The sequence below is a fragment of the Mus caroli genome, unplaced genomic scaffold (genome assembly GCF_978045245.1).
Source record: "Mus caroli unplaced genomic scaffold, Mus_caroli_1 scaffold_8, whole genome shotgun sequence".
NCBI classification, from domain to species: Eukaryota; Metazoa; Chordata; class Mammalia; order Rodentia; family Muridae; genus Mus; species Mus caroli.
Window position 1 is genome coordinate 25,665,390 of NW_028227263.1, and position 22,469 is coordinate 25,687,858.

At 45.2% G+C, this 22,469-nt stretch overlaps 2 protein-coding genes across 2 annotated transcripts in view; one reads left to right on the plus strand and one right to left on the minus strand.

Moving 5' to 3' along the window:
- Window positions 1-1,959, minus strand: part of LOC110298830 (phospholipid-transporting ATPase ABCA3-like) — a 108,769-nt gene extending 106,810 nt beyond the window's left edge. Inside the window, exons 1-2 of the mRNA XM_021168316.2 lie at window positions 1,898-1,959; window positions 565-686 (exon numbers count right to left, since the gene is read on the minus strand). Coding sequence (XP_021023975.1) covers window positions 565-628 — 64 coding nt within the window. The 5' untranslated portion in view covers window positions 629-686; window positions 1,898-1,959. The remainder of the gene's footprint in view (window positions 1-564; window positions 687-1,897) is intronic.
- A 2,128-nt stretch (window positions 1,960-4,087) lies between these two features.
- Window positions 4,088-19,807, plus strand: Crym (crystallin mu). The gene is made up of 8 exons (XM_021167878.3): window positions 4,088-4,370; window positions 4,909-5,059; window positions 6,784-6,846; window positions 8,351-8,452; window positions 10,696-10,879; window positions 15,678-15,799; window positions 16,426-16,510; window positions 19,494-19,807. Exons 1-8 carry the CDS (start codon window positions 4,201-4,203, stop codon window positions 19,556-19,558), a joined length of 942 nt encoding a protein of 313 aa, XP_021023537.1. The 5' UTR covers window positions 4,088-4,200; the 3' UTR covers window positions 19,559-19,807.
- Window positions 19,808-22,469: the final 2,662 nt, after the last annotated feature.

The window sequence follows — 22,469 nt, forward strand, 5'->3', positions numbered from 1 at the left end:
GAACTGAATGTTCACTGGGCTTCTGCTTCCCGTGCCGTACACTAACATTCTATATCAAGGACAAAATAGAAAATAGTATGTGCCAAGAGAGGAGAAAACTGGAACCTTTGCCCACTGGTGGCACATGGGGCAGAGCATATTGGGAAGCAGACTGGCAGCTTACTTCTCACAAAGCCAAATGCCCGATGTCTGTATAATCCTTCAGTTTCACTTCTAGAAAATAGAAATATGTCCATCCCCATCCTCTGTCTCCCCTCCCCGCCCCCAAATGTATAGGGCCAGTGAGATGGCTTAGCAGGCAAGGATGCTTCCTGTCAAGGTTGATGATCTGAGCTTGGTCCCTGGACTCACATGGTGAAGGAGAGGAGTGACTCCCACATGTTGTCTCTGACTCCACATATGTGCACACACATTAAATAAACACATGTAAAATAAAACGTATAAAAATGTTCGCAAAGTCATCGTAACCCCAAAGTCCATTCAACTGATTAACAACATATGACAAGGCAATTCCCCACCACGGAGTCTCCTTTGCCCATATAAGGAATGATGTAGGTAGGGTACCTGTTACAACAGGCAGGAACCTTGAAAGCAGTATGCTCAGCAAAGCGTATATTATTCCATTCATATGAATTGTCCAGACTTCACTAATCCAGGCACACAAAAAGAGCAGCAGTTGCCAGGGGCTGTAGGGAGTAGGCAGTGGAGAGCGACTGCTTAATAAGTGCAGGGTTTATTTGGGGAGTGATGAGATGTTCTGGAACTAGTACAGACATTGAGTGTGGTAAAGGACACTCAAAAATATGGTTAAACTTATGTTGTGTGGAACTGTAATATTTTAAGCCTGTGAGATTAATAAAGAATTGCTTTCTCCTTGAAGAGGAGACACAGAAGTCAAGTGATTTGCCTCAAGTCAGGTTAAGACCAGAGCTGATCCTGGGTCCCCGAATTCTGCCTTCTAGCCCCTCAACTGTAAACATTGTCCATATCCAAATAGAGCCGTGCTATGTGGGATGGCACATGCTGTTAATCCCAGAACTATGGAGGCTGGGGACAGAGGACTGCCATGCATTTGAGGGTAGCTTGGGCTACATAATGAGCCCAAGGTCAGCCAGGTCTTAAAAATAATAAAGGGGCAGGGAGGGGAGGAAAGAGAAGAGAAGGGGTCATACTCAAACTAGCCAAGCCATAAGTTGGGAAGTTAAGAGGGTAACACAGGCACACACACTGCCTATCATAAAATTACCCCCAGGAAAGCCTAAGGGCCCTTTTCTTCTGTTTGCTTTCTGTTTGCTTTCTGAGGCAGGGTCTTGTAGCCTTGTTTGCCCTCAAGCTCCTGCCTCTGCCTCCACAATGTATGGATCACTTACATATGCTCCGGACACTGCCTCTTGCTATGGAAGTCAACTCCTGCAACAAATCCATGTCAGCCCCAAGCTCAATTTCAAAACCCAGGGCGGTATACTTCTGCCCTTAGAAGTGTCCCACCTCAACTGTCTTTGAGACTGATGTGCCTCGTGTCCACAGCATGCACAACCCAGATGCTAACTCTTTAGACTAGCAGCTCTCAAAGACCCTTTCACAGAGGTCACCTAAAACCACTGGCAAACACATATGTTTACATTATGATTCATAACAGTAGCAAAACTATAGTTGTGAAGTAGCAATAATTTTATGGTTGGGGGTCATCACAACATGAGGAACTGTATTAAAGGGTCGCAGCATTAGGAAGGTTGAGAACCACTGCTTTAGACAGTCAGTCCTCTCTTTGAGGCTGGCAACACACATACACAATGAAATTCGTTCCTAAGTCCCTGTGGGTGGATGTGGAGGACCCACGTTGGACTCCTGGGGCGTCTAAGGGCAGCTGCAGAGCAGGTCCATCCCTGACACACACCTCTCAGACTACACAACAGCCAAGGCCACCATCACAGCCACGAGGGGACGCGCGTCGCCCGGGCACCGCTCCTCTCAACGCTCTAGCCAACCGCCTGGCGGCGCAGATCCGATCCGGGTGCGCGATGGGAACCAGGCGCGCGCTGGAAGGAGCCGCCTGAGTGTCGCCCCTGTGCACTCTGGAGCCTTTTCCACTCTACTGAGTTTGGCTCGCTCCTTTAGAACCAGAGATTCGTAGTAAAGCCAGCAAGACGGTTGAAGCGATAGCAGAACTCAGAGGTCCAGATAAAAACTTTTGTACATTTCCAATCTTTTTGTGTATGTATGTGCTTAGAAGCTGTCTTAGAAGTCCGTCCATCCACAGCAGAAGAGAAGCTCCGCTATTCTAACTTCTATTTAATTTTTGATATTGTTCACTGTTGTTCTCCTTTGGTTAATTTTTATCTTTTTATTTTTTATCTTTTAATTTTTGCTGTTTTAATATTTCTCTTGAGCATTGACTTACCTACTTACCTGTGTGTCCAGGAAGCCTTGCTGAGTCGATATTGCTGCAGCCTGGGGACTGGACTGTTCTGCTGCGCTGTCACCTTTAGTGTGTTGGTATCAGTCTAGGGAGCAGCAAGTGACCTGACCCACTTCTTTCTAGATCTGTAGGGGTCAGCAGAAAATTTCCCCAGGCAGAGATACTGCTTCAGGGAAGGCAGGGGAGAGACGCAGCAGCTTCCCCTACATTACTAGTGAGTTTATTAATAGTAGTCTTTCTCGTAAGTCATTACTACACTTAATAATAGTTGTATTGTTTTAATAGTAATAAAATTAAAGCTGGCTCTGGTGGTGTACACCTGTTGTCCTAGCATTTGGGAAGTCAAGGCCAGCCTTGACTACATAGGAATTTTGAAGCCGGGGTGGCCTAGGTGAGACCCTGTCTCAACAAAACAAAACAAAACAAAACAAAACAAAACAAAACAAAACAAAACGGGCAGCAGAGATGCCTCTGCTGTTGGAGCTCTTCTAGAGGACCCTAGTTCAGTTCATAGTATCCATGTAGGGTGGCTTACACCTGTAACCTCCAGTTCCAGGAGATCTGATGCCCTCTTCTGGCTTCCTTGGAAATGTGCACACATCACACACACACACACACACACACACACACACACACACACACACACATGCTCCAAATGAAACCTAACTGCTGCTGACTCCCTGGATGACCTTGGACAAACCCTGGAGCTAACAAGAGCATCTGCATACCTCGGTGACTGTTGATGTAATCAAAGGAGATAGGCTGTTCCTGCTATGAGTATTTGGAGCCCTAGTTTTCTTTGCTCCTTCCTGACATCTTACCACTCTGGGACAGAATAGTCTATTTTCTTTGAGTTCCCGGAAGCACTTTCTCCAATTCCTGGTCAAGGGTTAGGTGTCACTACTCCATCAATGGTAGAACATTAGGCGTCACTGCCTAGAGTCCTGCTTTTAAATACAATATGAACTCCTTGGGGAAAACAAATACACAAACTGCATTTTGGCTCTTTACATGACGGAAGTCATTACCCTTGTCAGAGACTTCAAGGTGAAGGTTGTTTTGCTGAACCTAGGTCAACTTTACGTTTAACGCAACAGTTAAGGACTAGGGGTGGTGTGGGAAGGAGATTGGGAATAGAAGAAACTCCAGAAATAGACAAAATTAAAACTATAACAGCCGGGCGGTGGTGGCGCACGCCTTTGATCCCAGCACTTGGGAGGCAGAGGCAGGCGGATTTCTGAGTTCGAGGCCAGCCTGGTCTACAAAGTGAGTTCCAGGACAGCCAGAGCTATACAGAGAAACCCTGTCTCGAAAAATCGAAAAACCAAATAAATAAATACATACATACATACATACATACATACATACATACATACATACAAACTATAACAAAACCCTCCAAGCCCCTTCTCATCTGCCTTTCTCACAATACTAGCCCCAGGGGATCTGGTGTGGAAGAGCAAGGTGAAACCAGAAAGTCCTCTACACACACACACACACAGCTTGCCCAGGAATGTGGAGTTGGCTAATTACAGGAATGGGAACAGCTGACTCAAGAATTATCACTCCCAGCCTGCCGCCTTGATTCCAATCTTAGGGAGAAGAGCCCTGGAATCCAAGGAGTTGGGGTGGGCGGCAGAGGCGGGACCTGAGGGGCGGGGCGACGATGCTCCGCCCCAGGAGGCCCGCCCAGCACTGCTACTCAGGCGGTCCGCTCATTTAGGGCTCAGCTCCTGGAACGTGGAGTGTGTTTCAGCCTGGGTTCGAAGGCAGGCAGCGAGATGAAGCGGGCGCCAGCGTTCCTGAGCGCAGAGGAGGTGCAGGATCACCTTCGCAGCTCCAGCCTTCTCATCCCGCCCCTGGAGGCCGCACTGGCCAACTTCTCCAAAGGTCCCGACGGAGGGGTCATGCAGCCGGTGCGCACCGTGGTGCCTGTAGCCAAGCACCGAGGGTGAGTGTAAGGGACCAGAAGGGGATGGGAGAAAGGGGAAAAGAAGGCGCGAAGGGACGCCGAGGAAAGCGATAGGAGAAGGGAGGAAAGGGCTTGTTTGATCTCTGCTAATAACAGCGGCTGCTTAAGGGGCACTAACCCACCGGGCTTCTACCAAGAAAGCGCTTTTCAGGTGCCACCTGCTGTAATTCAACTCCCTGTCCTTGGAAAGGGAAGTACTAGGGCTGTTGCTCTGTTAGTTGAAAGCTGAGAGGTAGAGCGATTTGCTGAAGCTTACAGAGCCAAGAAGTGGCCGAGCTGTGTGATGGCTTTCTGGTCCAGAGCCAGACCGTGAGTCCAGCCTCAGGGAAGGGCAGAAGGGCAGAGGAATGAGCGCAAATGGAATGGCGTGCCAGCACAGCATTAATGGAGGAGGGAAGATGAATGGGACTTCATTGAACAATTAGCATTGACTGGAAGGAGTTGAAATTGAGCTCTCTCTCTCTCTCTCTCTCTCTCTCTCTCTCTCTCTCTCTCTCTCTCTCTCTCTCTCTCTCAGCTTCCTGGGAGTCATGCCTGCCTACAGTGCTGCTGAGGATGCGCTCACCACCAAGTTAGTCACCTTCTATGAGGGCCACAGCAACACAGCGGTCCCCTCCCATCAGGCATCAGTGCTTCTCTTTGATCCCAGCAATGGCTCCCTGCTGGCGGTGAGCAGTCTCTTCTCCTCTGGGGCAGAGAGGGTAGAGGAAGCCTCCCCTGGAATTAAGCCTAGCTAGTGAGAAGAAATATGATTGCAAGCGACCAGACAGGAGACATCAATGGTGATCCGTGACAGCACCTGTTTCTAGGGCCGCTTGTGCCTATAGCGGTGGTGAATGTGTGGCTGTAGAAATAAAGATCCTGTTGTTCATGCTTATGGTCTTGTAACACACTCAGATACACCAAGTGTGCAGCTTGAACTAAAGCAGTAGCTGAAGAGACGTTTATTCATTGACGCCCTCCCTGTATGGAGGAAAAGACACAGTAACCTGTGGGTGTCTTCCTGACATCTATCTTTATCATCTAGCAAGGTATAAAAGGAGCAGTAACTCACATTTACTGAGCAATTGGGGAGACGTGGAACTCTAAGCACATTACCTGTACAATTAAAACTACCCAGGAGCAACATGATATTGTTATCCCACTTCAGGGATGCAACAACTGTGCTCAGCTGAACCCCCTAATAAGAAGCAAGGCTGGACTAAGACTAAGTTCTACTGCCTTATCTGTTTGTTTGCTTGCTTGCTTGCTATGTGTCCCAGGCCACACACACATGAAATCCTCCTGCCTCAGCCTGTCAAGTGCTGAATATGAACTGGGCCATTTCCTGTTAAGTTTTGTTGAGATCTCTGAGGCTTAGGTGAGACCCTTGGTTTGAGGTCACACAGCCGGTAAGTGAGATCGCTCCTAGGTTCACTTGATTGACAGTGGTGTTGATACTCTTAGCTCCAAGAGTCCTTCAAGCTGACTCTCAGGCTCCTACCCTCTTTCCCCCTTTCCCTCTCCTCTGGATGTCTGAATTCCCTAAGAAGTCCAGCTGTCCATTACCCCACTAGGGATGAGTATCTAGCTCTTCTTACCCATTGCTCATCCAACAGCAGTAACAGCTGTGCTGCCTACAACCATTAGTCTTAGACTGGATACACCGTTGGCTTAGACTGAAGAGGTTTGATGTCCAGCCTTGCTTCTTGAGCATCGGCCTTTCATACTAGATGGTGGGGCTCTGGGACTTTGCTGAGTGCTCTGTTGCTACAGGACTCAGCTTCTCCCCTGTAAAATTGGAATTATGATAACACTCGCCTTTTGAGTCCCAGCCGAGATGAGTAAAGGGGTTGACAAAATCCTCCCTACACATCAGAACCTCCTAGGAGCCTTGGAAACCAAGGATAATTTAATTCCTACCTAGGGATTCCATTTTCTTGGTTTTCCTTGTGCCCATATAAGTTCGAAGACCACTGAACGACATACCCCAAGCCAGAGAGTCAGCCTGAGTCACTCTCAAGGTGGCATCTGGGGACAATGTCTTTCCAAAGCTCTTGAGATGGAAAGTGATGTTCATATCCCTAAAGCTCACCTCAGCTTGGAGATCTGAGAGTCCCAGGGCATGAAAACAAAACAGGTGATGCTTGAGTGCGTACTGTACACACTGGCTCCCCTTATGTAACTGTATTTAATGCTCTCAGTACCCTCTGCACTGTTGGCATCTTCTTCACTTTTACAGGTTGAAGAATCTGGGGCACAGCTATTAGTGCTCAAAGCCAGGTAGCTTGTGAGTGAGGAATTAGATCTGAGTGTGACCCTAAGCCCTGCATTTACTGTAGTGCCTATCGACCTGCCTTTCTGAGTTCCGGTCCTGAAGGGCGCCTTCCTTACTCTCTCTCCTCCTTCCAAGGTCATGGATGGAAATGTCATAACTGCAAAGAGAACAGCAGCAGTGTCTGCCATCGCCACAAAGGTAAGACTGGAGGATTCGGGAAGAGTGCAGAACTTATCTTGGTCTGCCTTTGCGCATAGCTGGAACTCCACATACCAAATATGAATTACTGAATGAGCACAGTAATTCACAAAATTACTGAATATGTGCCACATAATTCCAAGTATCTCATATGTACAATTCCCAATCATCCTGCCTCAAAAATAAATAAATAAATAAATAAATAAATAAATAAATAAATAAATTTAAAAAAAAGAGTGAAAAGTGATAGAGAGGACACCAGATATCAACATCTGGCCTGCATACATACACACATGTGTACATGAACATCTACACAAATACACAATAATTAAACATAAAATGTAGTTTGACTTTTTAAAAAATTAAATAGCTCTTTAATGTATTATATACCAAGTATTCATAAGTGTTACTACACATTATTTTATAAATTTTTATTAATTAGTAAATAATTGTATGTTTACAGTTTGCTGAAAAAAAATAACACCCTTCAAAACCCACATTGTATGTTAGAAAGATGAAATGGAGCAAAATGTAATCTATGGGAATGGAAGTGACTTCTTTTTAATGGGGTCTCACTATGTTGCCCAGTTTGGACTGGAATATTTGGTTTCAAATGGTTCACTTGCTTCAGTGTCCCGCATAGCGAGGTCCACAGGGACAATACCGCTACTTCTGACTAAAGAGGTGACATTGCAGTTGATTCAGAAATGGCCTCCCTGGCATTGGAGAGCAGACGGAGGTCAGTGAGTGGACACTGGAGGACCATGAAGCCGAAGGTCAAGCAAGCAGTGCTGGGGATGTGCTCAGCAGGGTGGAGGCACCCCACGAGAAAGATGGGGGAGTTGTAGAGGGTATAGCCAAGGCAAGGGAGTTTAGAGTGGGGTATTCAGCTGGGATGATGGTACACACCTGTAATCCCAGCACTTGAGGCTGAGGCAGGAGGATTGCCCCGAGTTATAGGTCAGCCTGGACTTACATGATGAGACCATATATCAAAAGACAAAGTAGAGGAAAATGGAGCTCTGTGGGAATGATTGGAATTTTTCTTTTATTATTTTAAGTCAGACAGGGGATTGGGATGCTGGTTTTCCTGGGCGTAGCAGGAGTGCCGTGGCCCAAAGGAGGGTTGGCATGACAGATGAAGTGTTTAGATTGTTTAGATGGTAGATGGCTCCTGAGGAACCACACCTAAGGTTGACCACTGTCCTTCACAGGCACACAGACACATGTATTCACATACACACCACACACCCATATGCATGCATGCACACACACACATCCTGATAGACATCAGGAGTATCTATCACATAGGGAGTCTCTTTGCTGAGACCAAAAGAGATCATGAGAGCACACAGTAGGTGCTCAATGATGGTTCCTTCCTGCCTCTCTCTTCAGAGGGGAAACAAACAAAGTGGCATCTCTATGGTGCGCACCAGCTCTTGAGGGTAGGTGAAGCCTCCTGGCTACCCGAAAGCACTGATCTTCACCACCCTGTTTCTCTCAGTTGTTGAAGCCCCCAGGCAGTGATGTGCTGTGCATCCTTGGAGCGGGGGTCCAGGCGTACAGTCACTATGAGATCTTCACAGAGCAGTTCTCCTTCAAGGAGGTGAGTGACAGTGGGAGCAGGGAGATGGGACGCAGGCCTCTAGGTACAGGCTAAACAGTGGGGCTGAGTCTGGCATGGGTCATCCTTATCTTTATGATTTCCCAGAAGGACTGTGAGGCCTGATCACCTGTTTGCAGACTCATGGCTCCCAGGACACACCAGGCATGCCACCAGCCACACAAGTGATTCTGTGATGCTCTTTGGGTATCAGCTGTGCTTCTGGCCCCTCCCTGTGCTTCTCTTAAAAGACTCTGGAAGTCTACCTATTTAAGGCTATGGATCTGGAATGGGGTGGGGGGTGAGGCCTGGTGAGCAGAAGGCACCACCTCCTCCCAGTGCCAGCAGGCACATCTTGCTGCCTTCCCCTTCTGTGGCCCTCACTTCACTGAAAATGTTTAATTATATATATATATATATATATATATATATATATATTTCATTTTAATGTATGCCTGTGTGAGGAGTGGAACTGATGAAAGTATGGATTTTTATGATAAAAATAATACTGCTATCTTGGGTAATATAGACTGTGAAGAAGGAAAAAAAGAAAAGAAAACTAGCCATTTACTTTTTTCTAAGACAGACAAATAGTTTCTAAGCTCCTCTCCTCTGCATGTTATAGCAGCTTTATCTGTGTTGGCTGTGTGCAGTTGAATATTCTACATATTCTCCAATATCACTGTTCTAGATCATGTAAATTTGGCATCATATTCGCACCATTTTCAGTCAGAAAGATGACACAGCTAGCCAGTGACTTATTCCTGGGTATGTTGATCCATTTAGCCTGCTTGCTTAGCGTACGTGTAAAGCTCATTTTCTACGTACTGTATTTTCTGATGAGAGAGTCTTTGGGCCTTGTTTAATTGAGGGCTGGTGGCCTCTAATCCAGACATTGAAACTGGTTGGTAAACTTACAAGTGTAGCGATCATAAAAAGATAATGAACTGTAAGAATATGTTCTGGTGGGGTGTGGGGAAAAGGGAGTGCCCAGGCAGGTCCATGCTGAGGCATTCCTTCCCCCTGAGGGACCAGACACACACCAGTTTAGTATAGAATAGAGTTTATTTGGGACATGGGGAGGGGAGTTAAGAGGTTAGCAGAGGCAGAGAAAGGCGGAGAGGAGAGAGGAAAGAAGTAGAGTCTGGCTATGGCCATGTGGAGAGAGGGGAGAAGGGAATGGGGAGGAAGGGGGCAAGAGGCAAGAGGGCTGGTAAGATGGCTCAGTGGTTAAGAGCACTGACTGCTCTTCCGAAGGTCCTGAGTTCAAATCCCAGCAACCATATGATGGCTCACAGCTACCTGTAATGAGATCTGACACCCTCTTCTAGTGTGTATGAAGACAGCTACAGTGTACTTACATATAACAATAAATAAATCTTGAGAGAGAGAGAAAGAGAGAGGGAGAGGGAGAGGGAGAGGGAGAGGGAGAGGGAGAGGGAGAGGGAGAGGGAGAGGGAGAGGGAGAGGGAGAGAGAGAGAGAGAGAGAGAGAGAGAGAGAGAGAGAGAGAGAGAGGCAAGAGCATAAGAGAGAGAGCAGGGGCCAAGCAGCCCCTTTTATAGGGCCATGCTTACCTGGCTGTTGCCAGGTAATTGTGGGTAGGAGCATACCTGGCTGTTGTCAGGCCTCTGTGGGGGTAGAGTTTAGACAGAATACCAACAAGAGCTCAGCCCTCAACACCACCAGCACCTGCCCACCTCTGACACAACACCTTCCAGGATTCTGGTTGTGACTTCCACAGTTGGTCTTTTTATCTGCTGCACCTTTTACCTAAAAAAATTTTGCTTTTAAATCCTTCCTTATGCTGCATTGATTAAGCTCTTCCACGACAAGAGACTTTTCATGAATCTTGTACCTGCTGCAACTCTGATACAGGGTTTCAAACATAGGCTAAGTTCCACATTGTCTCTACCTATTTCACAGATGTGGAACCTGAGGCTGAATGAGGGAAAATCATTTCAGGAATAATACAAAGTGAAGGAAGGGCTGATGCCAAACCTGCATGGCTCTAGAACCTTCTCTGTAATCATTAAGCCATTGAGGCTGTGTCCTAGCCCAAAACTGGAAAGTATTTACCTTGTTAAGGTGGGGGAGGCATTTTTATTTGTCTGAGCAGATATCTGTTTCAGTTAATGCTTTGTCCTTGATCAAATGTCCATTGTTTGAATGGACAGAGCAGTGTGGGTGAGTGTGGCATCTGCAGGGAAGAACTACACTGGTGTCCCTCTTGTCACCCACTCTAAGGTAAGAATGTGGAACCGCACCAGGGAAAATGCTGAGAAGTTTGCAAGCACAGTGCAAGGAGATGTTCGGGTCTGTTCATCAGTGCAGGAGGCTGTGACGGGTGCTGATGTCATCATCACAGTCACCATGGCAACAGAGCCCATTTTATTTGGTGAATGGGTGAAGCCGGGGGCTCACATCAATGGTAAGTCATGCTCCCAGACTGGATCCAGGCTCTATTTGTAAAGGCCATTTCTCCTTCTTACAGAATGCTCACATGTTTTAGGTTTTTTTTTTTTTTTTGAGTCAGGGTCTCACTATATATCCTAGCTAGCTTTAAAGTTGCTATCCTCCTGCCTCAGTCTCCTGAGTGCTTATATTATAGGTATCTATCCCCACTCCTGTCTACACCTTCTTTTTAAGGGTATCTATATGAGCTTATGCTCAAGAAGTGTAGGCAGGGAGATGGAGGGTTGGAGGCTAGCCTGGGCTACTTACAGAGAACCTGTCTCAACAAAACCCAAAGGCTACGGAAGGATGGGTGTCCTAAAAAACTGTGCCTCAAATGTAAAAAGGAAATTAAATGTAAAACTGGTGATCATTTCACTGTTGAGTGTCCTGTGGGGTGGATCACTGCACAAATGGTCAGCCACAACTTCATTCTTAAATGTGACAAAATTCAAAGCATAATGGACAAATACTGCTTCATCTGTGTTTGGTTTGTTTGACTTTTTGAGACAGTGTCTCTCCATGTGGCCCTTAAACTTTTCATTTTCCCTCCTGTGCCCACCAAGGTTTGCATGACAGGCCTGACCCATCACCCCAGCCCGAATAATGTGTTTTTAACATATAAAAGTATAAACAATTTCCAAAAGTAATTACATTACAAAAAAGGATTTAATGTGGCATATGAATGCTTTTGATGTGTGTGATAGGAGGTGGTATGGGAAAGTATTCTAAACATAAGAGCACTGGGGCCTCTGAAGACCTTCAAATAACCTTAGAGATTATAGCAAAAGATGGACTGTATAAAATACTTAACTATAATGGGAGCTGTCCTGAATTTTATATGTGTATTTGTGTGTGCACATGCATATGTACCCATAAGTGTTTGTATATATGCATGTGTTGATGTTGAATGTCTTCCACAGTGACTCTCTCCAACTTATTTTTGAGACAGTTCTCTCACTGAATCCATCACTCACTAATTAACTAGACTGGCTGGCCAGAGAACTCCAGGGATCACCTATTTCTGTTCGCTGCCCAGCCACTCCACAGTGTCAGAGATATGCTATGTCAGAGATATAACTATGACAACATGGGTGTTGGGTATGATTTAACAGCAAGCACTTGACTGCTTAATCTATCTCTCCAATCCTCTTGATTATGATATATGTATGTGTTATATATGTACATATACATATAATATATGTATATATATTATATGTATAATGTATATATGTTAGATATAGTCACTTAATCCTTCCAATAACCTTAGAAGATAGGAAATAATTATCTTGACCCCTTATTTATAGGGGTGTAAACCAAGGCAAGAAATTAAGTAACTTTCAGGAGTCAGAGACTCTTGGGGGCAGAGTTGGGTTTGAACTGGGGTAGTCTGCCCTCAGAGCTTGGGCTCTTGAATAGTACTTAACATTGTCCTCCAAAAAGAAGTCTGGCTTCTGACTGCCAGGCTGGCAGACAGCAGAGGCTTGAATTTAGTCATAGTGCTCTTCCCTGTAACGACAAGAACATGAAATCATCTCAGAAGCTGAAATCCCTGCACATACAGGCAGATGAGAAACAGTAGTCAAGTCAAGAGATTATGTGTTCATTCATAAATGTTCACTGGATCTACACCACGTGCCAGCCATTGTTGTAGCTGCTGGGGGATGCCACAGGAAACCGAGCATCCAAGGGCATGGCTTTCCTGCTGGCACTGAGAATCTGCTCAAAGTTAGACTGGTTCTCTGTTCAAAGTTCCCAGGGATGAAAGCCATGTTTACTGGGCTAGCGTCTCATCTAGTCTCAAGGGTCCTCTTCCAGGTTCATGTGGTAGCAGGATTCAGCCCCTCTCAATATAGTATAGGACAGGGGAACTGGAGGGTAGAGGGCTCTCGCGCTCTCTCTCTCTCTCTCTCTCTCTCTCTCTCTCTCTCTCTCTCTCTCTCTCTCTCTCTCTCATATATATATATATATATATATATATATATGGATGGCCTAATATGACATCAAGATACTTCTTTTTATATTCCCTTGACCTAGGACAAAGTTGCTTTATGTGTTTAAAAACCCTCAAATTGTGCTTCATTGATGTATATCCCAGTGATAACAGTGAAACACCAAGGACAGGTTTTATTTGCTTAAAGAGCAGGCCTGACTCTACCCTCCCCCGTATCCCCCACACACACATGTGTACACACACACACACACACACACACACACACACACACATCACACATCACATTTCCTTACTCCTGTCCTGACATCTCATTCATCCCAACAGTGAGTCTTTCAAGACCTTCACTGTTTCTAGCTCCACTGAAGCAAGGCCAAGCTCTGATCTGGGTCAGCTTGCTGACTTGCTGTTTGGTCCACTTGCATCTGCCTGCCTGAGTGGCCTTGCACAGCCCCTTGAGAACTCATCCTGTGCTAGGCAGAGGCTGTGTATAGAAATTTGGGTGGGGAGGGGTAGCCCTGGAAACCAGAGGCTTTTTCCTCCCAGCTTATGATTTATTTACAAGCTCCATTAGTGAGTATGTTTGTTCTATAGACTCCTCCCCCACCCCTACCCCAACAGCCTTCAAGGTGAGCATTGTTACACTGCTCTCTGGAAACCAGAGCTCAGAACAACAGGAAAGAGAACCTAAGAAGGGACATATAAATGATGCCTTGTATTTGGAGAAAACTTTAAAATATTTTCAAAGACTAGCTAGCTACCCTGGGGCTGGCTCCAGCCAGCAGACTGCTTTGTTTGGACCACGGAGAAATCAAGGAATAACGTATGCAAACAGATTTCCTGCTCCTCTTCATAAACAGTAGGGATGGAGGGCAGTGGGAAACAGTGCCTATGCATACACTCATAGGTAGTAGCCATTAGCTAGAGCTGGATAATGCCTGTCCCCTGGAGAAGTACACACTCTCTTCTGTGCAACATTCCCAGTCTGTCTGTTGGCTTCGTTCCTGGTCATGTCTTCCTGCCTCTGCAGGCATTTGGTTACAGCCTGTGCGCCATCCTATGTCCTTGGAGCAGAAGGCATGATACATTTGATTCATTGCAAAGAGGAAAGGTCAAGGCCTAATAATCAGTTTATGTTTTGTGGGGTGTTTGGCTTCCGCGCCCCCCCATCCCAATCCTCCCTTTCATCCTCCTTATCCGACTCTTCCTGATCTTTTTTAAAAAAAAAAAAAAAGTGTGTGCACGCACATGCATGCCACCATACACATGGAAGTCAGAGGACAAACTCAGCTGTCGGTTCTGGCTCCCACTTTGTCGGGACAGCATTTCTTATCGTTCACCTGTGTGTTCTCCAGGCTCACTGGCCCTTGAGGTCCCAGGGATTCTCCTGGTCCTGACTTGTGTTATGACATTTGGCTTTCTGCAGACTCTGGAGATTCAGGTGGTCACGTTTGCGTGACCTGTGCTTCCCCCGCTAGGCCCTCTTCCCATCTTCAGTTTCAAGGTGTCAAGGCAATCTCAAGGCCAGGTTTCCTTTTTCTCTACCACCACCCCTGGAAGTATTGGGATTGAGTTTAGGGGCTCCATTATGCAGGGCAGATCCTGTGCCACTGAGCCAGTTACAGCCCTCCCAGCCTTAACACTGGGCTCTTTGTCAAGATAAGAGAAAATGGTTTCAGGCGAGGCAGGCAATGACTGAGGAGCAAGGCAAGAGGATAAGGAGCAGGGGGTGCTCCTTTGTGTGGTTTCTGCCATTAGCTGTCACTGCCAGCATGGGTGAAAACCTGGGGTTCTCAGCCCCAGATTCACTGATGCACTGAGTAGGCCCTGATCTCATCACAGCTTCAACGTATGCATCTGTGAACGTAATTAGACACTGAAGAGTATTGAAGTCCAGAAACAGCATGTATAGAAAATACGATTCAGAGAGTGCTTACCTTATAAGTGAATGCTGGGCTGGAGACAGGGCTCAGTGGTTAAGACTGTGTACTGCTCTTGCAGAGGACCCAAGCTCTGCTCCTTCCAATCATGTTGGGTGGCCCACAGCTCCCTGTAATTCCAGTTAAGGAGCATCTGACACCTCTGGCCTCCCCAAGCACCCACATTTACACCCACATACCTATACCTCACACACACACATACACACACACACACACACACACACACCACACACACACACACACACACTTAAATGGTTTTTAAAAATGAGTGCTGCTAGGTGACCGTAAGAACTTACAAGAATTTAGGAGGGGGTGAAGTAGAACAGAAGAGCTTAGGTGATGGCTTAGTCTATAAAATGCTTGCCAGTTTAGGTGATGGCTTAGTCGTCTTTAAAATGCTCACCGTGTGAGCATCAGAACCTGAGTTTAATCCCCAGACATGGAGGTGTGCATCTGTAATCTCAAGGCTGGGAAGGTAGAAGTGGACCAACTTGCCAACCAGCTGAGCCTGAGCAGAAAGCCATGTGCCCCAGAGAAGGGCTCTGTCTCACAAAACAAAGTAGACAGCCATCTTGAGGAATGTCTCCTTTAACCTCTGACCTCCAGATGCACCTGCACATATGTGCACATCTATGTGCACACATACACCTGCACACACACATACAAATACGTTTTGGTTTTTTGTTTTGTTTTGTTTTTTAAAAGGGAAAATGGTAGGTGTTATCTTTAAAAAGTATTCTATCTTACTTATTGGGAAGAGCGTGGTCTAGAAGATGAGAGTCATTTGAGTCTAGATATCCCTCCTGGCCCCCTGCTCAACTCTTTCTGTAATGTGCCCTGGAAATTCCCCAGCCTCAGAGTCTATCTATTTTGTTATCTCATAGCTGTTGGAGCCAGCAGGCCTGATTGGCGAGAACTGGATGACGAGCTCATGAGGCAAGCGGTGCTGTATGTGGACTCCCGGGAGGCTGCCCTGAAGGAGTCAGGAGATGTTCTGTTGTCAGGGGTGAGCCTCTCTCAACAGCGGAACCACTGGCTGGCCCTGGCTTGGTTCCCAGGGTTTCACTGCCTTCCCCTCTGGACCTTGGTCACCTCACTACCCAGTAAGGAAGACATTCCCAAACATCTTGCAGCATTTTAAATCCCATTCCAGAAAAACAGAGCCATATGGCTATGACATGTGTCTTCCTGTCCTTCTGCCTGGAGAGAGAACTAACTTTTTTTTTTCTGGTTTGCTGTGCTATAAAGCAGTAAGATGGGAAGTCTATTGCAACCTGGAAACCTTAAGAAGACTATGTATCCCTTGGTTGCCTATTCCCACTTATAATCAGGTTATGAAAGCAAGCAGAAACTGCCAAAATGCATGGTCAGATAATAGCATACCAATTTCTTCACAGACAGGGACCTGGCAGAAAGCCACCCAGACACAAAGATCTCTGTGTTTATGGTGTCAAAACACTGGTGCTGACCCCAAGGGTTACCAGAGGGCATCTTCTTCTTAATATCTACACGTGGGTTTTTTTTTAATCATTTTTATTCTCTCCTGTTCAGGGGTGTCCTATACTGGCTTCAGAAGCCAGCCCTGCATGGCATGATGGTTTCAGCACTACTTAGCATGCATTTGTTTCACAGGCTGACATCTTTGCTGAGCTTGGAGAAGTGATTTCAGGAGCGAAGCCTGCACACTGTGAGAAGACCACAGTGTTCAAATCTTTGGGTAAGACTCATGAATTGTTCCCTGGGCCACAAATCCAACCAAAGCATATGTATGGCAGGGGAAAGGAGAAATGAATGGGTTACCAGGCTCTGCGGCTGGGTCATTACAGAGTCCATCATTTGGGTCAATCATTTACATGTTTGGGTGGAGTAGCTAAGCCCATGAACTCTGGAGTTAGACTGTTCTGGATTACATTCTTCCTATATCATGCACTGGATATGTGACCTTAGGCAAGTGACCTGATGGCTCAGAGCCACGGTTTCTTCGCCACCTGTCACCTTGAGTTCTTGTGGCAGTCCAGTGTTATACACAAGGGGGCAGAAATTGTGTACAGCCAATGTTGTACTAAATCACTTGGTTAGACATAAATGAATTCAGAAGTCAATATCCATTAGAGGAAGAGAGCAGGGAAAAAACTTAAAACAGCTAAAGGGAAATGACAGAGACGACTACCTTAAAGGAGATTGAGACAGGGAGTTACAGTCTGAGACCTTTCCATTTCCCCATCCCTACCTCCCACTTAATGTTTAATAACAGGCAACCATGAGGAGTCCAAACTGCATCGACTGAGATGGGTAGAAACTTGATCAGGAGTGGACGCCCAGTGGGTGGTCTGCCCCTTGGATTAACTCTTCCATTCTGCCGTGCTTAAAGAAGCAGATATAGATGGGAACCAAAGTGGTAGGCAACTATTCCATTTAATGTTTTTTCATTATTAATGGTTACTAAGTGGATATTACCAGGATTTTCCATACTTCTGCATACTGAGCAGCAGAAACATTTTTAATATCTGCCACAGTTTTAAAAGTACTCCAGATGGCTGGATATGGTGGCACACACCTTTAATCCCAACACTAAAATGGCAGAGGCAGCTCTCTGTGAGTTCAAGGCTAGTCTGATCTTCATAGCAAGTTCCAGTGCAGCCAGGATTAAATAGAGAGACCCTGTCTCAAAATACAACAAAGCAAAAAACAAATGACAAACCAAACAAGGAGTGTTCTGGTGGGCAGTGTGGCCACTACAGTGAAACAGCATTTGCTGGCTGTGAGAGGACTGCTGCATGCATGAAATCCCAGTGCCTGGACCCCATGCACAAGGCCTGCACAAGAGCAAGTCAACCGAAAGTTGGATGTGAATGGGGGAATAGCACTTATTACATCCTACTCCCTAGCTTAGAAGCTGCTGGCAATTGATGGCAGATTGGGGCTTGAAAAGTCAGTTTTCTTCAGGAATGTGGCCCTTGAGACCTTGAGAGAATGCCATGCACATACAAGTATCACCAAGGGGACTTATTTTCAAAAGGAGGAGGAGGAAGAGGAGGAGGAGAAAGTTGGCAGAGAATGAGGATGTAGAGATGGGAAGGAATTGGAAGCAAGGAAAGAGGGAATGGATTTGATCATATTGTAGGCATGTATGATATTAACATGCATGATCTTAGCATGTAATAGAAAGTGTGCTCTGGTTACCCAGTTCTTTACCATCAGTTAGATCCAGGCCTTGACTGGTAGTTAAGGTTTTTTTTGTTGTTGTTGTTTTTGTCTTAATTTTTTTGTGCACTAAAAGACCAACAAAGGTAGTAAATTTCATCTAGTACCTGGTCCAACAACATCGATCCGGTTGAGTCTGGAAGGTTAGCTGGCCTCATTAAGGAGACAAATACTGTAGGAATCTACTTATTTGACAAATTTTGTGCTCCCACTTCGGGTGACTGGTTTACTGACACACTCTCTCTTCTAGCTGATATATGCTGAGCCTCTCACAGAATATTGGGTACAAAGATTAAGGCCTGTGTCTTAAAATTACAGATTGAACACATCTTATCTGAAATACTTGTACTCACACGTGTTGGATCCTTTTTGAACTGTAGAGAATGCTTGTAGATTGTTGGATTGACTAAGCCCCCTGCCCTCTGCCCAGTATGAAAAGCTGATCACAAACTGGAAAAAAAAAGAATTTCAACATTATCTTAAAGAGTTTCAGACTATGTAATGTTTCAGATTACAAATTTTGGATTAGGGATATTCAACATTTCGAAGACAAATGGGCAAAGCTAAAGAGACAGGATTTGTGAAGGTCCAGGCTCAGCAAAATCTAGGCCAATGGGTCCAATCCTGCCAACTACCTGCAGTTGTATGAGCCAAGAGCTGCAAAGAGTGTCCATAGTTTTAAATGATTGGGATGGACAAATAAAGAATTGCTCTCAGGACCCACAAGAATGACGGGAAAGACTGGGCAGGGAGGCAGCTTAGTTGGGAAAATGCTTGTCACATAAGCAGGAAGATCTGAATGTGGATCCCCCAGGACCTGTATAAAGTACCAGGTGTGGCAGCACATGGCTGGGCCTGTAATTCTGGTGTTATGGAGGCAGAAACATGGGGATCCCTGGGGCTCACTGGTTAAGTGTAGCCAAACCAGCAACCTTAGCACAAGACCCTGACTCAGAACAAAACAAAACAAAACAAAACAAAACAAAACAAAACAAAACACAAACAAAAAACCCAAGTAAAATGAACAATTGAGCCGTGGAAGAGGAAGATAACTAATAGAAACATTGGTCTCTGCGCTTGGGGAAGGGGTAGAGAGAGTGATGAATTCAATGTGTAGTGTCCATGAGTAAGATCTTACCAAAATACAGTCTCATTTGCTTTCCCTGTGACTGTAGCTACTTTCCTACTATAAAGGCAGAACTGGGCCATGTGATAGAGACAATATGATGTATGGAGCTTAAACTATTTACTGAGCCTCAAGTGAAATGTTGCTGACCTCTGAACTCGACCTTAGAGGTTAGAAAATGTGGAAATGTCTTGCTTAGTACCATACTCCTCTTGTTGACCAGCCCTTTCTATTGCTGAGTCTGGGCAAGCATTTGTGGTTATCACTATGGACCTTAGCATGCACACAGGGCATCAGAAGATAGCCAGGGTTGTTTGAGGGCAAAGTCGTTCTGACAAAAAAAAGTGAAGCAAATTTCTATCCATTCCAGGGATGGCAGTGGAAGACCTGGTTGCAGCCAAGTTAGTATATGATTCTTGGTCATCTGGCAAGTGAGTTGAAGGAACTGTGCCTGAGTTGGCCATCACAGCTCAAACACTGTCTCACAAGTGTCAAGATCAAAGGAGGCCCAGTCCCCAGTGAATGGTAGTGGTTGTCATTCATAAGTACTGACGTCCCTATTCATGTTTGTGGTTGGATAGCTAAACCAGGTAACCGTTTCTTCTGTTAAGGGGTGATGGCCACATTATCCACCCTTGATCTTACTAGTCTTGTATCTCTCTGAAATAAATCATTTCCACTTCTTCTGTGTGTCCTTTGACAACTTTCTATGGGAAGGAAATAAAGGTATCAAATGCCCACTCAATCTCTAGAGGAGTGGAGTAAAATTTTCTCTGTTTAAATTGAGTAGAACTCACCATGAAACCATTTTTATTCTCCCTCCATCCCCCCTGCCTCTGTGTGTGTGTGTGTGTGTGTAGCCATGCTACACATCAGATCAAACCCAGAGCTTCACACATGCTGGGCAAACAAAATTTCTCTAAGCTACATCCCTGGCACAGCTCATGACTTTAAGGCATTACAATTCAGTGGGTTTCGGTGATATTTATACAACCAAGTCCAGAATGATTCCATGCCCTGCAGAAACCTGATTCCCAACAGTGTCACCATCTTCTTCCCAGCAGTTTCTACTGCTACAGATTTGCCTCTTCAAGAACTTTCATGTACATCCAATCACATGTAACGTAGCTTCCTGTGTGTATTTTAAATAGTTGAAGAAGTACAGATAAAGGGGCTCCTTTGGTCATGAGTAGTAGAAACTACTCATGTGTGGGTCACTTGAGTCTAAGCGAATTGATATCAAAAGACTCTACAAGGAGAACATATCTCATGACCAATGGATCTTACAAAAGCATCAGGAGTCCCCACATGTAGGGCCATGCCTCCCCATCCAGCCTCCCCTCACTATGTAAGTTGGGGTAGGGTGTGGGGACAGTATCTCAGTTTCTAGAGAACTAGAGAGGATCCTTCACAGTGAGGATGTGGGACAGAGGCAGGCTTGGGTCACAAAACCTGTGAGTGCCTTCCTATGACAACTGCTTCTATGCACAGTATTGAGGACAAGCACAACTTCAGTTTATTCCACAACCAAACACAGTATTTATAAGCAAGAATCCCCTAATGTAACATATCCAAGAACCCATATGCTCTTGAATCCATTCACTGGAGAGGAATGAGTGAGTTTGAGCATGTGAGCATCTGTACCCTGAATGAGCCGCTTAAAGTAACTTAAGATGTACATGAGAAATCAGCTGGGCTAAAATAATGGTTCTAATATTATATACACAGCCACACAGTCAATGATAAATTCTACTTGGTAGGTAATGGTAAATTCTACCTGGTAGTAGTCTGGCTACAAAATAAAAAACAAAAACAAAAAACAAAAAACAAAAAACAAACAAACAAAAAAACCACCACCAACAACAACAACAACAAAAAAAAAACCTTAGCTATTGGTTGAAGGTGGTTTCAATTGAGATTGCCATTTAAAAACTGTCAGCATTAAAAAAAAATGCTGGCAAGATTTTAGAAAGAGGGACTTTATACATTGCTGGTGGGGAAGTAAACTATGGAATCCAGCTTGACAGCCCTCCAAAAACTGAAAACAGAACTATCATGTGGCCCAGATAGCCCAGTCAATATACCACACAGACCTGCACATCCATATTTATTGCTGCACTGTTCACAGTCACCAGGAAATAGGACCAGTCTGAAGTCCATCAACCGGTGAATGGGAAAAGAAAATGTAGTGCATTACATAACTGAATTTTATTCAACTGTAAAGAATGAAATTAAGACTTTTCAGGAGTCATAAGGCTGTTAAGCAAAATATACATACCTCACTCAAAAAGACTAGTAGCCCATATTTTCTTCTCATATGCAAAATCTAGATTTAAGATAGTGTGGTGTGCATGTGAGTGTGTGTGTGTGAGAGAGAGAGAGAGAGGAAAGCAGAAAGGATCTGTGAGAAGGAAAAGTTTAAAGAGATGGAGAGAAAGGTACAATAGAGGATAATGGAATATGTGTGTGTGACTATTATACACAATTACACATACACACACATATATATGTGTGTGTGTATGAAACTATTATGTCACTCTTTCGTCTGAATTGAAACATTGGTGAGAGGAAGGAGACTCAGAAGACTCCAGAAGCTATAGAGAATTCGCCAGGCTCATGAAGCATATACAAGTTAAGAGATTCACAAGCCCCCCTCCAAGCATCGTGAAAGCAGCAAAGAGCAGCTTAGGCAGGGAGCCCCCAGGAGGCACCATTTGTGCTAATACAGTTACCTTTGAATTGCCCATACTCCAAAACCTTCAGGTTTTGAGCTCAACTTGGGTAGAGTTGTTCCTTTGTTCTGTCATCGGTGCCTATCTAAGGGGAATAAACGTGTTCATAATTAAGAAAGATAGGTTTGTTTTAACTTGTCACTCACTCCATGACCATGGTCTTAGTGCTTTGGGACCTGTGGTAAGGTGATTCATTAGAAGCATGTGGCAGAGGAAACCTGTTCAAGTTGCCTGGAAAGCAAAGAAAGGGGCATTTGGAATTCCAATAACCTCTTCAAGGGCATGCTTTGATGACCTAACGTCCTTCTAATAAGCTCTTCCTGGTGGATAGATGTCCTCCTCCTCCTCCTCCTCCTCCCAATAGCTCCACAGGCAGATGACCAAGGCATTAGCATATGGGTCTTTGGGTCACATCTAAGATCTAGACTATAACAAGCACTTGTCCAGGCAGCAGTCCTGTGGCTACACACTAACGAAGTGAGGTTCTGCATAGCAAACATGGATGTACAAAATATACTTTCACCATCAACCTTCCTAAAACTATACCTTTTCCCTCCTGTTTTGCACCTCAGAAGACACTTAACGCTTAGAGAACTTGTGAGATGGAACAGGCA

Bases quoted from the DNA above. Each gene is read 5' to 3' on its own strand.
- Crym (XM_021167878.3), top strand. From the start codon at position 4,201: ATGAAGCGGGCGCCAGCGTTCCTGAGCGCAGAGGAGGTGCAGGATCAC. The intron at 15,800-16,425 runs GTGAGCCTCTCT...TTTGTTTCACAG, and splicing joins GAGATGTTCTGTTGTCAGGG to GCTGACATCTTTGCTGAGCT. The intron at 16,511-19,493 runs GTAAGACTCATG...TATCCATTCCAG, and splicing joins CACAGTGTTCAAATCTTTGG to GGATGGCAGTGGAAGACCTG.